This window comes from Lissotriton vulgaris, chromosome 5, assembly GCF_964263255.1.
Source record: "Lissotriton vulgaris chromosome 5, aLisVul1.2, whole genome shotgun sequence".
Classification (NCBI taxonomy): Eukaryota; Metazoa; Chordata; class Amphibia; order Caudata; family Salamandridae; genus Lissotriton; species Lissotriton vulgaris.
In genome coordinates this window covers 330825067-330843000 of record NC_141693.1, presented here as the reverse complement: position 1 = coordinate 330843000, position 17934 = coordinate 330825067, and the positions used below count along the sequence as shown (strand labels likewise).

General features: G+C 48.9%; 1 protein-coding gene across 1 annotated transcript in view; it reads right to left on the bottom strand.

Annotated features, from left to right (window-relative positions):
• Positions 1-5570: 5570 nt before the first annotated feature.
• EMC1 (ER membrane protein complex subunit 1) overlaps positions 5571-17934 on the bottom strand; it is a 307425-nt gene continuing 295061 nt past the window's right edge. Inside the window, exon 23 of the mRNA XM_086921577.1 lies at positions 5571-6901. Coding sequence (XP_086777703.1) covers positions 6722-6901 — 180 coding nt within the window. The 3' untranslated portion in view covers positions 5571-6721. The remainder of the gene's footprint in view (positions 6902-17934) is intronic.

The window sequence follows — 17934 nt, the reverse complement described above, 5'->3', positions numbered from 1 at the left end:
AACCTAGTTCAGGAATTCATCTACTAAAACATTCAAATATAGCACTCTTAGTTTGCAAATTCATTAATATTCCTGCAAACCAAACAGAGTCCTGACAGATTGAGATAATGAGATTCAAGAGAGGGTAATAAGATGCGAGTAAGAGTGCAATTCACAGGCTTTCTAGGCTTAAAACAGTCTAGCATAAGTCCACTGGACACACTATATCCGGCATTCCTTCTCCTTTAAAATTAAATATATGTTCTTTATAAAAAATAACTGCTAAAAACTAAATGTTTTAGAGACACTGGAAAAACTTATCTGTTTTGGGGGTAAGGCAGCAGAATAAACGAAGATAAGCACTGATTTCAGAAGGTTTAGAAAAAAATCACTGAAATTCACAAAAACGAAACAATGAAAACCGTACAGCCCAAGCATAATGCAGGGGTATATAGTGTTTAATTATTCCAAAGGGTGTCCTGTGGCTTGAGAAAAGCAGAACACAGCGCTTGGGCAAGTTTTAGAAAAGCCAGATTTTGAGTTTGAGGAATTAATTTTATTTTTTAGGCGACTGACTCATGCATCCATGTGCAGGTTAAAAAGTGTGAGTCCTGGAACATCAGCAAGAACAATGTAAGCTGTGAATCATAATGGTAACCACTACACCACTTCCTCCCAGAAGGCCACCCAATAAGGGTCAAGCCACCGTGACTAAAAGCTCTCAACTTCTTTTTACTCACTACAACTGTTGACTTGACCATGCTGTACACAGTGGCTTTATGCACCTCCCTTTTGCTGGCACTATGAGACACCCTTAAGGCATGGTTAAACCATGGTTACAGTGGAATACTTGGTTCCTATGCATATGGGAGATTGCATCTTTCTGCGGGAGAGGAGAGTTGGGAAAGCTTGGGGGAATTTGTCTACTTTTTCTCGATCTTTCCTTTTTTGATTTCTTATGAAGGGATCCTTACATGCTCCAAGTTATGATGTGTGACGTAAACGAAATGGAACCAACTCTGTTATGTCCCCATGGTTTTATTGGGGTTTTGTATTGTTCACTACCGGGCTTGGAGTAGAACAGTTCTGGCACAAACAGACCAGCTCATAGTCGCGAAGAGCCCAAAAGCTTGAATTTAAGAGCTCAAGAGCTGCACCAAGGGAGGCACCTCTTCGGGATCAGGACCTCTATGAAGACCGGTCCTGGAGCCGTTGTGGAGCGTTTTATGTCCCTCAGGCTCTGAACAGGAGGTCGGCAGGCTAGCCCATATGAGTAACTCCGGGGTCACGGGTTCAAGATGAAGTTCCAGGTCCAGTTTTTTTCCTCAGGCAAGAGGGCAGCAGCAGGGTAGCAGCTCCTTCAGAATAGCAGTCCAGCAGTGTGAAAATCGTTTCAGCAGCACAGTAGTCCTCCCAAGCAGATTATCCACAGGTTCAGAAGTGTACTGAAGAGTTGATATCGGAGGTCCTTCCTTTGATACCCTGGTTCTGGAAGGGGGGAGAAGCTTCTGGACAGTGTTTTTGAAGTGCATGGAATTCTCTACCTCCACCGCCTTGGCTCCTAGCTGGCTGTAGTAACAATGTGGGGTCGTTAGGCCCTTTGTGTGAGGGCATAACACAGGTTATTCAGTTGCAAGTGAAGCTTGGCCCAGTTCCTACCTCCTACCCCCAATCCTGCCAGTGATTGCCCATTTAGTTACATCCAAGCTCCCCTTGCGTGTGACTGTCTAGCAGGAATGCACAAAGCCCAACTGCCAGCTACACCCATGTCCTACTGCACCCTGCTCTCTGGACTGTCCAGAGCCTACCATAGGGGTGACATATGTATTAACCCCTTCGATGATAGTGACAAGGTCAACTCGTCATGGGTTTTACCTGCCCTGTGCTTATGACGAGTTGACCTTGTCACATAACATGGGATTTTGAAAATTCCAGCGCACAGAGGGGAATATATGGCAGCAGCAATGTGGTTAAAAAAGAAGGTTTGAGCCTGGCATAAAGTTTATTTGGCCAGGTCAAAATGGCAGTTTAAACCAAAACCAAGCAGGCCTGGGATATCTTAAAGGGCTACTTATGTGGGTGGAACAATCATTGCTGCAGGCCTACTAGTAGCATTTAAATTTACAGGACCTGGCTATATGGTATACCACTATACAAGCTATTTCAAAGTGATGGGAACAAATACAGACTTGTGCTCAATTTGCAGCAGTCTGCTCAACAGGCCTTTCAGCTTTCCTATTAAACGCGCTGCTGTGCAAATCCTGCATGTATTCGCCAAGTCTCCATGGACGGTGTTCACTGATTGCAGTAAGCCTCTTTGACCATGGTCAGCTCAGTGGTATCTGGGGAGTGTCCTTCCCATCCTCTCTGCCCTTTCTTGTGTTTGGATATTCATGGTGAAAAGAGCCCTCCTGCGTCAGCCTCTTGTTTTCCATTTTGATGTAAGGTTATCAGTCAGTGCTACAAAAGGGAGTCAGTTGTCATTGCCAGAGGACACATTTGAGAGGTGCCTTAGATGGTGCATGTTCTTCCCATCTGCAGAGCCCCAATTTAAGCATGCTCCCCACTAGGGTCTGGTCCAACACAGGAAATGCTGACTTGCGCAAGTTCTCCATAAAGCTTCCATGGCACAGCTGTGGATTTCCACTGGCTTAAGGCTCTAGTGTGTAGGCCATGTTGACAAAGCAGTGGAGTATGCGGTCGGGTGAGGAAGCATCAGGTAGTACCGAGCGGGTCTGCCGATAGGAACAATGTTTCCACGAGGCGTTCCTGCCCTTGCCTAAGACCATGGGGTGTAATCTAACACTCTTTTATAATTCCAAGTAGAATACAAAACGTATGTACAACAACACGCATGTTTTATTAACAACAGCGTTTAAATGTTAATAAGTAGTTTTTAGCAACACTTTTTTCATTTGAAAACAGGAGTGGCAATACAGGGCTGGACCCTGTATGGTCCTGAAGAAAAGCTTGGGGGAGCTTGAAACATGTCGACCATAACACTGATCTAGCTCAGTAAAAGTTAGAATACAGTGTTACCCCTTTTTAATTTTTATACCACACTAGGAGCAAAATAAATTGTTGAGGCCCACTAGCACGGTATTTTTTATTCCACACCCACTCCACCATCACCACACTTGCACCACACATAGTCATCTCACAAAACCAGTGCTCCAGCGTAGTCGCCTTGTCGCAGCACGCCCCTTTTCGTAGAGAACTGGGATGGCCCCAATGATGAAGCATGTCACCGTGGGGCAACCCCGGTGAGTGAGGGGACTCTAGAAAGAAATTTTTCTTTCCTACATAATTTTGTTACACACTGACTTAGTAAGCAGTAACCATACAACACCTACCAGGTCTCTGGACCCTTCACATAGGGTTCCTGTATTGCATATACTGACTGGAGGCCGACCTGGTCTGGTTTAACCTCCTTCTCCCCCTTTTTTGTTTAGACAAAGCAGTGGGGCAATCAGCTGAAGTCTCAAGATGGTAGATATCTTGGGTCCTGACTGGAGTCATTCCACTTCAGCCCCACTAAAGTCGTATTTACACTTTCAAAGGTCTTAGTAAATTCATTAAACCACGAATAGCCAACCTAAAGTCTACTTTCTACCTTATGTAAACTTTTAGTAGAGTAAATTGAGTAAATTCTGAGTTTATGTGCATTAGTCTGTAGATGCAAAGGGGAAAAAGAACTGGGGTAAATTGGTTACCAGTCTGTACCGCACCTCCATCATTCTCATAAACATACTCATGTAGACACTCTTGGGTCTAGCCTTGTTAGAACAAATTAAATCCTAGAGAGCCCCCCCCATTATTGCTTCTTCCAAAATGCTACAAAATTATGCTCAACTGGGCAGCATCATCTTCGTTAATAAATAAAGAAATCCCAAGACTACGTTTGCATTTCGGTATCATAGGTTGTTTTTGGACACAGACACTGGTTTCCTGATCATGTACAATTTTCGTTCTCAAACGGTCTATGTCAACCATGTACCAGAGGAGACTTTTCACCTAGAGGGATTCGAATGACTAAAGTAGTCTTGGTAGGACATTTATTTTTATGAACGATGTCCTAACTAACCACAAAACATTTGACGAGCCCGATGATCCCCCTGTCCTAATTACAAAAATGGCCCTTTCCTTATTTCAATCGTTCAATTAATCAGCTGTGTGTGGTTGGCGCTGCATATGATCTACAGTAAGGAAATAACCTATATGCCTGAAGTCTACTTTAAGAACAAAATGTGAATGGCGTGTTAATCTTTGCCCTTCCAATTTAATTTCACCACTTTTGACTTCAAATTATTTGAAAACCTGACATTTCCTAAAAGAGGTCAAGCTCTGGGAGCAACTTGGGGCTGAGTGCCTCATGCAGCATCATGGCTATTATTGGGTTATCAGAAAACGTGCACTTTGTTACTCGGATACAACTATATACCTTGTTCATTCCGATTCCCTTTTCATTTTAGCAGACGAGACACCCTAGGTAAATTCATTTGTATCACAGAAACCCTTGGCTGACGGTTGAGCACCCTCGCCACACTGTGTGGGTAATATCCTGCCCGCACCGAAACACTGTTTGGCATCGACACAATAGAGCCGACAGACTCCTTAACAGCTGAGAGGAAACAAAGGAGCAAATTAACCCACTAGATTAGAAGTTTCTGAAGCACAGCCAGACAATACCAACGGCAGGCATTAGGCATACCTTGTTTTCTTAAAGACAGACTAACTGTAGGCCCACTCCTTAAAGCTAAGCTCACCCCGTTTCCTCGAGGCCTCTTTCTCTCCAAGGCATACAAAGTTTTTAGGTCGAGCCTGGCCACCGCATGCGCTGCTCTGAGGCACGCTGTATTGGAGTATGGAATTGAAGCCCCGCACAGATTTTTCACTAGGTTGTGTCATTGCCCTTTGTAAATACTGGCTACTGATTCGTTAATAGGCTTGTTAGTCCCTCCTTAAGACTGCCTTGTCTTTATTTATAACCTCCCATGAGGACTGGCCCTTTTACTTTGGTTGTTACACAGTACGTCTTTTTTAGTCTAAGGACTATTTTCTTTATAATGAGTTTCTCCTACTGCAGGCACAACATGCTTTCCTGCAACATTCAGCGCACCATGCGCGCTTTAACTTTCCAAGCAGCCCAGGACAATGGAGGCCGCTTCTTTGAATAGATCTAACATTTACAAGAGTTTGAGCTATTAGAAATAAGGGAGTACCTTGCACAAAATGATAAGATCATCTTATTGTACACATGTATTTGCTGTATTCTCTCAGTGAAGGTCAGCACTACTAAACCACTGTAGGGATGCCACTCAGACATTGGTGCCCTGTATTCACCACTCCAGAATAAGTTTTAAGGAGTGAATTTAAACTTAAGCCAAAGTTCTGATTCAAAAGCCATTGAAGGCACATCAACAAACCAAGGCTGTTTTGTGCAACTATATAATCAGTTACACACACTGGAAACCTATTACCCAGTACAATCTCTATTCCCTACTTCCCACACCACCCAATACTGTTCGCAATGTGGTATTGGGAAGGTAGGGCAAACACACCAAAGCTAAAAACTTTGTTCACACAGGCAGTTTAAATCAGAATTAAGCTTTTAATTTATTCCCACTTGTTCTTGATCTGAATCTTCAAGATCACAGATAGCAAAAAACATATTTCAAGAGTTATTTACAGCAATATCTTCAACCAAACCACATGAACATGGTGCGGAGTATAAAAGTCTATTTCAATGGAAGGTGTTTGTAAAGATAATAATTTCACATGTGGTCGAATTAAGAGATTCACGTCCACCAAGAAGTGGAGAGTGCATAGGCATAGAATATGTAAAGATGATAATCTTGCTTGTCGTTGAGATGAGGTCTCAACCAATCTCTTTCCAAGAGGATTAGCCCAAATAGAGAAGACACACACCTGGCATGCAACATCTTTTGGCAGTTCTTCAGATCTTTAATACTCTTACCCAATTCCGTGATATCGGACGAGGCATGCCCCAGGAAAAAATAAACACATTACCTTAAAGACTTTCTTCAAATGCACTCTTTAGTACCCCCCCCCCCCCACCCCAATTTAAATACCCTTCCATTGCCATGTCCCTGTAGAAACAATTTGTGGGCCGATAGTTTGCAGAAGTGGATGTAAAAAATAAAAGCTGAAAGTTAAAGAACTTCCAAATAAATAATAAGAACAGCCCCTCGAAAATATAGTAATTGTCATCCATGTTTTGGAATATGGCTGCCATTTAGGTCCTTAGTGGTTGCTTACAACATCCAAGAGCAGCAAAAACCCCAGCTTTGAATCGTCGTAGCCTCGCACCCTTGGGGCCTACGGATTTACCGTACATGGTCACTGCAGAGCATCAGCCATTTTACATGGTTTTTTATGACATCATAATGTAGAGACCTGATGAAATCACATCCTCATCCACACAGTGTAAGACTTGTAGTTTTCAGGGTGGACACAGCAGGAAGGGGACAATCTTGAACACAGAATCTCCCATGCTTTCAAGCATGCTTGTGAAACTCAGCCCCTTGAGTACATTCTTCATGGCACTGAAATTCTTTCCCCAGGCTGTTAACAGGAAGAGATGCTTGGCAGAGGTGGGGGGTCGACAACAAGAGCTGCTTTTTCTGTTCTTGTCTCCTATTAGCGAGGAATGCTGCATCACATTTTAGAAATATTTCCTATGGCTGCATTCCTCCGCTCTCTCCTGCACCTTTGCACGTTTCTACCGCCAAGCTCGATTCAGCAACTTGACCTGGGCCAATCGTTTTGTGATCATTGTAGCAAAGATAAGTCCAAAGAGGACGCTACTGATGAGGATGTAGTCGTAGTCATCCTTCAAGACATCAAACTGCTTGGATGGGTAAACCCGGGTCTGGTAAATGTCCAAGCCATATGCCACCACCTGAGCAGGAAAAAAAGAAACATCACTAACATGCTAAAACAGGTCACATCACCACACAAAAACAGAATTACATAAGAGGGCAGCATTTAAGGGTACCTGAAAAGTAGCAATTACTCGCTGCAGGAAGCTGTCTCTATACATACTATACTAAAAAGATGGATAGTGTGCACAGAGTCCAGGAAGTCCCTAAAGGTATGGTAGAGGTATCGAATATGCTACTTACCAGTATGCATCTATTCTTGGCATGTAGGGCTGCTGAAATTCATATCTGTGCATAGATCGCCACCTAGTGTTGGGTCCGGATGATCGCACATTGTTGTCCTGGAAGAGTCTTCAAAGTAGCACGAGATAGGTGGCTCCTCCCCTGGACTACAGTGCGCATGGGCATCGACTCCATCCTCAGATTGTTTTTAGCCATTGTGGCCAAGATGGAGTGAAACTAAGTGAATGATGACCATGCTAGAAGTATGTGTGAATGCCGCAGCTGCAACAGGCGCCGGGGAGGTGGGCGGGCGATAGGAATGTCAGCAGCCCTACATGCCAAGAACAGACGCATACTGGTAAGTAGCATGTTCGGTTCGAGGCATGTGGGCTGCTGAATTCATATCTGTGCATAGAACACATAGCAGTCCCTCCATTAACGGCGGCCGCCCGTGCCAGCTGCAGCAGTTTGGAAAAGTGTTTTTAGAACAGCCTGCCCTACAGCTGCCTGCTGTTTGGAGTGCACATCAACACAGTAATGTTTTGTAAATGTGTGTGTGGTAGACCATGTGGCTGCTCTACATATGTCTTCCAAAGGAATATTTCCAAGGAAAGCCATGGAGGCCCCTAACTTTCGGGTGGAGTGGGCCTGTGGTGGAATAGTGAGAGTGCGCTGGGCTTTCAGATAGCAGATCTGAATACATTTAACGATCCACCTGGCTATACCAGCCTTGGAAATGGGGTTACCTTTGTGTTGTGGCGCAAAGGCAACAAAGTTGTTTAGTCTTCCTAAAATCCTTGGTCCTATCAATGTAATACATTAGGGCCCTTTTGACGTCACGTGTGTGGAGCATTCTCTCCGCCAGTGACTCTGGATTTTGGAAGAACACAGGTAGTTCTATAGTCTGGTTGATATGGAACTGAGACACTACCTTAGGAAGGAATTTAGGGGTAGTGCGAAGCACCACCCTGTTAGAATGAATTTGAATAAATGGCTCTTGGATAGTTAATGCCTGGAGTTCACTAACTCGTCATAGCGACGTAATCGCTATAAGGAAAGCCACTTTCCATGTCAAGAATTGAAGCTCGCAGGAATGCAGTGGTTCAAAAGGGGGACCCATCTGCCTGGTGAGGACCACATTGAGGTTCCACTCCGGAGCTGGTGGCGTCCGCGGAGGAATGACTCGTTTGAGTCCTTCCAGAGAGGCTTTAATGGCAGGCACCCTGAAAAGTGAGAGGTGCTGTCTATTTTGGAGGTAAGCAGCCATTGCGGATAAATGTATGCGAATGGAAGCATAGGCCAGATTACATTTGTACAAATGTAAGAGATAACAAATGATGTTTTGAATAGATGCATCCAGCTGGTTAATGTTGTGGCCTGCACAATAAATGACAAACCGCTTCCCCTTCGCCGCATAGCATGCTCTGGTGGTGGGCTTCCTTGCCTCCTCCATACAGTCAGGAGGTAAGTTGAGGTAGCCAAACTCTAAGACCTCAGGAGACAGATCGCCAGGTTGAGCTGTTGCGGATCTGGATGCTGAATGTCGCCATGTTATGTTATGTTATGTTATAAACCGTTTTGTAGCGCGCTCTGTTACTTGTGAGTATCCTGGCGCGGGGAAAGGATCAAAGCGGCAAAGAACAAGACAGCAAGAGAATTCTCCTAACCTGCACTCGCAAATAGGTGGGTTTTCAGATGTTTTTTAAAAGCAGTTACTGTCGGCATGGAGCGAAGATGGAAAGGGAGGGCATTCCAGGCCCGAGCCACCACCACCGACAGTGACATACCACCCAGTCTGGCGCGTTTGAAGCGAGGAAGAGACAGTTTGAACAATGAGGCAGAACGCAGAGTGCGTGCCGGGATGTACTTAGTGAATCTTCTCTTCAGATAGAAAGGGCCTTGGTCATGAATTGCGCGAAACGCCAGCACCAAGGCTTTAAACCGAATGCGTTGTATTACTGGAAGCCAGTGAAGCGAGCGCAGCTCCGTGCGCACGCTCTTCCACCTAGGGATGTTAAATAATAGGCGTACAGCCGCATTCTGAACAATTTGGAGGCGGTTGACCAGGTATGCCGGAATGCCACTAAACAGTGCATTGGCATAATCAAGGCGGGCCAGTATGAGAGCTCTGGCAACCGACTCTCTGGCCTCCCTGGGGAGCAAGGGGAAAAATTTGCGGAGCATTTTCAGAGTGGCAAAACAAGTGCCAGTGAGTTTTTTGATATGGTACTCAAATCTGAGATCCTCCGTAAACCAAATACCCAGATTTTTTGCAGGTCTCCCCATCTCTGTTGGGCCAGGAATGTTTGGGGGCCAGAGTGTGCTCTTGAATGAGGGGGGAAAGGAGCCGTAAAAGAGCACCTCGGACTTGTCCTCATTGCACTTCAGCTGGGCCTGTGTTAACCAGCGAAATACTGAGGACAGGCATAGATGAACAGTAGATGTGTCCAGGTTGTCATCTGGCCAGGTAAACAACAGCTGGGTGTCATCAGCATACCCTACAATTTTAGCCCCGAACTGTTCAGCCAAGTATACCAAAGGTGTGATGTATACATTGAACAGAAGGGGGCTAAGTGTGGACCCCTGCGGGACCCCTGTAAGTAAAGGTCTTTGCTCCGAAGCATGTGGAGGCATCCAAACCTGCTGGGTCCTATCTGATAAAAAAGAAGAAAGCCAATCGAGCACCACTCCCCCAATACCAATGTCAGACAGCCGGCCAAGAAGGAGATCATAGGGAACAGTATCGAAAGCGGCAGAGAGGTCCAATAAAATTAGGACCGCTCTGCCACCTCCATCAAGACACTCCCGGATGGCTTCAGACATCTCCACCAGGGCCGTCTCGGTGCTATAGGCAGCCCTAAAGCCCGATTGGGCCGGGTGGAGGGCATTAGATGTTTCCACAAAGCTCTCCATTTGTAGAAGAGCAGCCTTCTCACAGATTTTTGTGAGAGCAGGCAAGAGGGAGATGGGTCGATAGTTTCCCGGGACCGACACATCTAGTCCTGGTTTTTTCAGGAGTGGGAGGAGTTTAGCGTGTTTCCACACCTGGGGGACCACGCCAGCGGTCAAAGAAAGATTCACCAATTGCGTGATCTCACTGCAGACAGTCTCCGCCACCTCCGAGAGCACTCGGGCAGGGCATGGGTCGACAGGAGAGCCCGATTTAAGGGACTGGAGAAGACGGAGAACATCCTCTTCCAAAACCTGTGCGAAGGTGGTAAGTTGGTGCACAGGGAGTGCGGGAGAAGGTGACCAGGGACCGGCTGCAGAGCGATCAGCGGGAAGTGCCTCTAAAAGGCCTCGCTGGATCTTCGCTATTTTAGTTATGAAAAAAGTAGACAGCTCCTCACACCATTGTGCAGAGGACGGGAGGGCCATGGCTTCCGCCACAGGGGACACAAAGCTTTTGACGATCGCAAAGATCTCTCTGCTGTTGTTGTTGGCCTTGTTGATGCGCCCGGCATAATAGAGACCTTTAGCGACCCTAATGGCCCCATAATAGTTTTTTTGAGCAAGTCGAAGGGCGGATTTGGCCTCGGGGCTATACTCTCTCCTCCATACGCGTTCTAGTTTCTTACAGCCCAGCTTCAGCTCTCTTAATTCTGGGGAGAACCAGGGTTGGGAGGGCGCGCGTCTGGCTCTGGTCAGCACTGTTTGTTTAGTAGAAGCAGTCGCCGCCTGCCCTATCCAATCATTGAACTCCCCCACTACGTCGTCCAAACATCCCTTGAGATGTGGGCGAGTGTTAGACAGGGCAAGTCTAAACGCAGGTAAATTAATATTTTGACGATGACAGGTGAGGGGCGGGGGGCTGGACTCAGCCAACTCCCAGCTAAACCGGACCAGGTCATGATCAGACCAGGATGTTTTTTCCACCGACACTGGCTGAATGGGGAAATTCGTACATACCAGGTCAAGTAAGTGGCCACCCACATGCGTAGGCCCAGACACCCATTGTACTAGCTGGGCAAGCTCCAGAATTTCCCCGAGCCTACGAGCTTCGGAGGAATCGGGGGTATCCATGTGAACATTTAGATCCCCGACCAAAAGGAACTTAGGAAAGCCTAGTGCCCGTGGGACCAAGTGTTCTTCTAATGAGTTGAGGAATTGGGTGGCTGAGCCTGGGGGCCTGTAGATCAAAGATCCACCTAAGGTGAAGTGGGGAGAGGTTTTGATGGAGAAATGGAGAACCTCACCCCCTAGGTTCTCAGTGAGAGGCTCAGTTTCAAAGCTCCATCCCTCCTTGAACACCACAGCTAGTCCGCCCCCTCTACCCAGGGGGCGGTCCGCTCTAGCTATCTTGAACCCCCTGGGGATCGCGAGTTCAACGCTAGGAGCGGAGGTACAAGTCAGCCAAGTCTCCGTAAGGAACAACAGCTCCAGTTGGCCATCTGAAAGTAATTCAAAGATAGCAGCCGCATGCTTCACTGCCGATCTGGCATTGATCAGTCCCGCCCTGATGTAGGTAGTGGCGGCATTGCTGGCTGAACGTGGAGCGGGAGAGGGTTGGGGCTGGAATGCACATGTAGTACATCTTCCCAGAGCATTAGCTAGGTTAGCGCGCGAGCACGGCGAGCCCTTGCTATGAGGAGCAAGTCTCAGAAGATCCGCGCGAGAGTATTGCAGCGTCGCAGAGCTAGCTAGCACAAAAGGAGGCCGGGCAGGGTGACTGGCCCTGAGCCCGTCCGGGGCACGGACGGGCACAGACGGGCCCTCCTTTGGCGCTCCTTCGGCGCGCAGTCGGCGTGCCCGCTGCGCGCGACCGCTGCGCGCTCGAGGGCACATCGCTATTTAAAGGCCAAGCCCCTCCCCGAGCTGGACCGCTAACTCGAGTCCAACCGGGATCCGGGACTACCAAAATGGCGCCCGACCTGGCCCTCCACTACAATCGGCACTGGCAAGCCGCGGTGGACCGGGGCCCAGGGGGACCGGTAAAACGCTCACGCACACAGCGGAACAGCAGGTAGGGGTTTAAAACACACACAGCACAAATTGACAATCAATTGGGGGTGTATTTAAAAATGATTAAAAATCAGGAGAAAAGTCCAGCGTGAGGCGCGTGACAGAAGAGAATACCCTCGCAGTCTGCCACACAGATCCGAGCGCTCTAACAAGGTGCTGCCACCACCCTGAGCAAACGCACAGTCACACCAGCCCCTATACTATTTAAAGGCCAAGCCCCTCCCCGAGCTGGACCGCTAACTCGAGTCCAGCCGGGATCCGGGACTACCAAAATGGCGCCCGACCTGGCCCTCCACTACAATCGGCACTGGCAAGCCGCGGTGGACCGGGGCCCAGGGGGACCGGTAAAACGCTCACGCACACAGCGGAACAGCAGGTAGGGGTTTAAAACACACACAGCACAAATTGACAATCAATTGGGGGTGTTTTTAAAAATGATTAAAAATCAGGAGAAAAGTCCAGCGTGAGGCGCGTGACAGAAGAGAATACCCTCGCAGTCTGCCACACAGATCCGAGCGCTCTAACAAGGTGCTGCCACCACCCTGAGCAAACGCACAGTCACACCAGCCCCTATACTATTTAAAGGCCAAGCCCCTCCCCGAGCTGGACCGCTAACTCGAGTCCAGCCGGGATCCGGGACTACCAAAATGGCGCCCGACCTGGCCCTCCACTACAATCGGCACTGGCAAGCCGCGGTGGACCGGGGCCCAGGGGGACCGGTAAAACGCTCACGCACACAGAGGAACAGCAGGTAGGGGTTTAAAACACACACAGCACAAATTGACAATCAATTGGGGGTGTTTTTAAAAATGATTAAAAATCAGGAGAAAAGTCCAGCGTGAGGCGCGTGACAGAAGAGAATACCCTCGCAGTCTGCCACACAGATCCGAGCGCTCTAACAAGGTGCTGCCACCACCCTGAGCAAACGCACAGTCACACCAGCCCCTATACTATTTAAAGGCCAAGCCACTCCCCGAGCTGGACCGCTAACTCGAGTCCAGCCGGGATCCGGGACTACCAAAATGGCGCCCGACCTGGCGACCTGGCGCCCGACCATGGCTCTGCGTCAAAAGCCTGGGTGTGAGGCGCAGCCTTTGATGCGGTACCACGGACAGTTCCAGAAACGTGGTGTACCATGGTTGGCGAGCCCACGTTGGAGCAACCAGGATGAGAGTCATCGAGTGCTGCTTCAGCTTGCGTGCCACCAGCGGTATTAGAGGTGCTGGGGGAAAAGCGTACGCAAATTTGCCTGACCAGTTCATCCATATCGCATTGCCTTGCGACTGTGGGTGTGGAAACCTGTCGGCAAAGCTTCGGCATTTTGCGTTCTCCTTTGTGGCGAACAGGTCTATCTCTGGATGACCCCACATTTGGAAGTATGGGTGGAGTACCGATGGATGTATCTCCCACTCGTGCATTTGGTGGCTGTACCTGCTGAGCAGGTCCGCCATCTGTTAGTCTTTGCCTGGGAGGTGTTCTGCCATGAGGAAGATGTTTCTCTGAATGGCCCACTTCAACATGCTCTTAGCCAGATGAGACAGCTGTGGAGAGTGTGTTCCTCCCTGCTTCTGAATGTAGTACATGGCCGTCATGTTGTCCGTCCGGATCAACACGATCTTGCTGCACAGATGTACTTTGAAGGCTTTTAGTGCCATGAAGATCGCCATCAGTTCCAGAACATTGATGTGCATCTTCCTTTGCTGTGGTGTCCATAGTCCCTGCACAGTGTAATGGAGTACATGAGCTCCCCATCCCTGGAGAGAAGCGTCCGTAGTCAGGATGATCTGTGGCACAGGCTCTTGGAACGGTCGTCCCTTGCAAAGGTTTTGTGGATTCCACCAATGCAGAGAGTTGTATGCCCGACCGCTCACCAACACTAGGTCTGTTAGTTGCCCATGAGCCTGAGTCCACTGACGTGCTAAGCACTCCTGAAGCGGACACATATGTAGTCTCGCGTGCGGGACTATGGAGATGCAGGAGGCCATCATGCCGATCAACTGCATGAACACTCGCGCTGGAAGCAAGTGTTGAGGTCTGAATCTTTACATCAGCGATTGAATGCTGTTGACCCTCACTGAATTTGGCTGTGCTGTGCCTGCCAGAGTGTTTATCGTCGCACCCAGATACTGCCGTATGTGGGCGGGTTGCAGGTGGGACTTTGGGTAATTCAGTGAGAATCCCAGATCATGAAGAAGGTGAATGGTGTGGGACATGTGGGCGGCACACTGCTGGGCTGACTTTGCCTGGATGAGCCAGTCGTCCAGATAAGGGTAGAGATGAATGTTTTGTCTCCTTAGGTGCGCCGCCACCGTCGCCAGGCACTTCGTAAACACCCTGGGTGCCGTGGTGACCCCGAAAGGCAAAACCTTGAACTGGTAATGTTGGTTTTAAATGGTGAACCAGAGGTATTTTTTGTGTGACGGGTGCCGCGGAATGTGAAAATACGCATCCTTTAGGTCTAAAGTTGCGAGAAAATCCCCCTGACTGAGCAACGGGAGTACTTGCTGCAGGGTCAACATATGAAAGTGCTCCGATACAATGTACTGATTGGGGGGTCTGAGGTCCAGTATGGGTCTGAGGGACCCGTCCTTTTTTGTAATCAAGAAGTACAGTGGGTAAACTCCTGTGCCTCTTTCTTCCACAGGCACGAGCTCGATAGCCCCTTTTTGCAGCATGACGATGACCTCCTGCTGCAATAAGTGCAAGTGCTTGTCGGACATAGGACGGTGTCTTGGGGGCATGTTGGGTGGAGTGGATGTTAACTCCAGACAATAACCGTACTGTATGAGCTGTGTGACCCACCTGTCTGTGGTGATGGATTTCCAGACTGGCAGGAACTGTTGAAGTCTCCCCCCGACCGGTGTTGCGTGGTCGGGGGGCAGTGACAAGGCGTCACTGTTTGTTGGTGGCAGAGGATCTGGAGTTGTTGTTTCCACAACCCCTGCCTTTGGCGCTGTTTCCACGATATCCACCTCGACTTTGTTTGGTGTATGTGGACTGCGTGTTGCCTTTATAGTACTACGTGGTTTGGGAGAGCTGGCCTCTGGAAACACCTCTAGTGCTTGAGCGACGAAAAGAACCACCCCTGAATTGCTGGTGCTGCAAGGCCCCCATGGACTTAGCAGTTTCAGTGTCCTTCTTTATCTTTTCCAAGGTGGTGTCCACCTCTGGGCCAAACAGATGATCAGGGTTTACTGTCTGATTAAGAATGGTGGTCTGTATCTCTGGCTTAAATCCTGAGATTCTGAGCCAGGCATGTCGTCTCAGCATGACGCTAGTGTTGACAGCTCTGGCCGCGGTGTCAGCCGCGTCCAGTGCACATTTAATAGAAGCATTGGATATTAGCTTCCCCTCTTGGATGAGCATCTCAGCTGCCTCCTTGTATTCGTCTGGCAGGTGCTGCAACAGGGTCTCCAGTGTGCCCTGTCATACCTCGCTAGAAGTGCTTGTGTATTTGAAATGCGCCAGATATTGGCCGCTTGAGCTGCCACCCTTTTCCCTGATGCCTCAAACACCTTAGATTCTTTATCTGGGGGAGGAGCATCACCCGTTGTTTGAGAATTAGCCCTCTTCCAGGCATTTGAAACAACAAGAGAGTCCAAAGGTAACTGTCCCTTGATGTAAGTAGGGTCAGTAGGCGCTGGTTTATACTTCTTCTCAATCCTAGGGTTTATCACCCTGGCTCTGGTAGGCTCTTTAAAGATCTCCCCAGCATGTTTTAAGACACCCTTCAACATAGGCAGAGTCTTGACAGTTCTCTCTGAGACGGAAAAGGTGTCAAAAAGAAAGTCCACTTCAATGGAGTCAGCATGGAGCTGGACGTCATGATTTTTAGCCGCCCGTTCAATGAGGGCATTAAACGCCGCTGAATCCTCCGTAGGTGACGTTTTCACAGCATAGAGTTGAGTGTCTGGGGCAGAGTGAGGATCACCTGGGTCAGCACCTGCTGCCCAGGGTTCATTGGTATCTTCAGGGTCTGTGTAGACAGGATAGCTGTACTCATCACCTTCCCCAGCGTCCACGTCAGAGTAAGTGGGTGAGACATCATGGCCATGTGGAGAAAGTGGTTCCACAAGAACAGGAGTTGAAGTGGAATCCTTTTTCTTTAAAGGAATTTTGTAGGACTCCATTGGCTGTTCCGGGGCAATTTTCCGTTTATGGAGGGAAAGTCTGCCCGTTTCGGCATCGATAAAGTGTTTTTGTTGTTCTTCCAACGAAGATTGTCGATGCTTTAAGGTTGGGACCACTGTTGTCGACTTCGGCACCGAGGGCACCTTCTCGGGCACGCTGGCGCCCATCCTAGGGGTGAAAGCCTTCGGCGCCACTTTCGGCGGCAACATGAAGTGAATGGGCGTCAACGCTTTGTGAGGTTTCTCGACCGGCTTCGAAGGTGGAGGATCTTTCTGGCTGACAGTCGAGGCCTTCTCCTTGATGCGCTTTAGGGAGTCCGCCACATGTTTGGAGAAAGCGGCGGACGGCCGCTCCGAGTCGACGGGATCCTTCGAGGCACCACTAGTCGTGGACTCGTGGGTTGCGCCGCTCTTGGCCTGGTCTTGTTGACGCAGAGTCTCGAGAACCTTCGGATCACCGAGTCCTTTGTTGGTGTCTACCGTCTTCGGCGCCGATTTACTTGGCTCGACCACCTTGACCTTTGTCTTCGGCGTGGCAGACTTCGTCTCGACGCCCTTGACCTGTGTCTTCGGATCGACAACACCCTTCAGCTTCGTCGGTGCCGACGGCTCCGAGGCCTTCGATCCGACCAAAGTAATGCGCACTTTCGGTTTCAAGGGGGGCACCAGTGCTTTCGCTTGCGTCGAGACCGTTGGTTTTACTTTCGGTTTCGATTTTGCAGGGTGCGGCTCAATAGTAATGTCCGTAGCAGAGCCCGAAGGCGGGGCCGTAGAACCCATTGTAAGATCTTGGGTAAGGCCTAGTGGCGATCCCTCGACCTGAGCCTTTTGAAGCGTTACGGCCCCAATGTCAGTTTGAGTTAGCTCTTCACTCGAGCTATCTTCCATGGCCCCAAAGTCCCCGCCGTCGTCTCCTACCTCGTCGACGACTTCTTCCGCTTCGAACATTTCAGCGTCCGCGTCGTAGTTATAGTCGACCTCCGACGCGGGATTCGACAGGTTTTCACCAACTTCCCGGTCAGCTCCCTCATCATCCCCGGCATCGAAGATGTCCACAGGCGCCGGTGCAGTTTGCTGGGCCTCCTGGCGCGCAGCCCGTCGATGCTTAATCGTCTTCTTGGATCTGAAACTGGAACAAGCCATGCAACTGGCTTCATCATGATCCGGCGACAGACACTTGTTGCACACCGGGTGGACGTCGATGTGGGGATACTTGGAGTTGCACACGGGACATCTTTTGAACGGGCTCCGTTCCATGATGATCAGTCGATAGGGTCTGTGGCGTCGACTGGGCCCTCCGTGCCGAAAGCACGCGGTTCTCTGGAATCCGGCTCGGTTTAACCGAGCAGGAAGAATCAGGAACCGAACGCAAGACTACACCGACGAATAAAACTAAAGACCTTTTGGCCCTAAGAAAGTTTTTTTATCGATTCTGACTAGTGAACCAATTTACATCCGAACCCAATGGCGGAAAAAAACAATCTGAGGATGAAGTCGATGTCCATGCGCACTGTAGTCCAGGGGAGGAGCCACCTATCTCGTGATACTTCGAAGACTCTTCCAGGACAACAATGTGTGATCATCCGGACCCAATAACTAGGCGGCGATCTATGCACAGATATGAATTCAGCAGCCCACATGCCTCGAACAAGTAGATAGAACCTTACTCAATTTAAAGGTAGCTCGGCTGTGCAGGTATGCTTATCAGACGTTCGTGTTAAGCATTTATTGTACACACT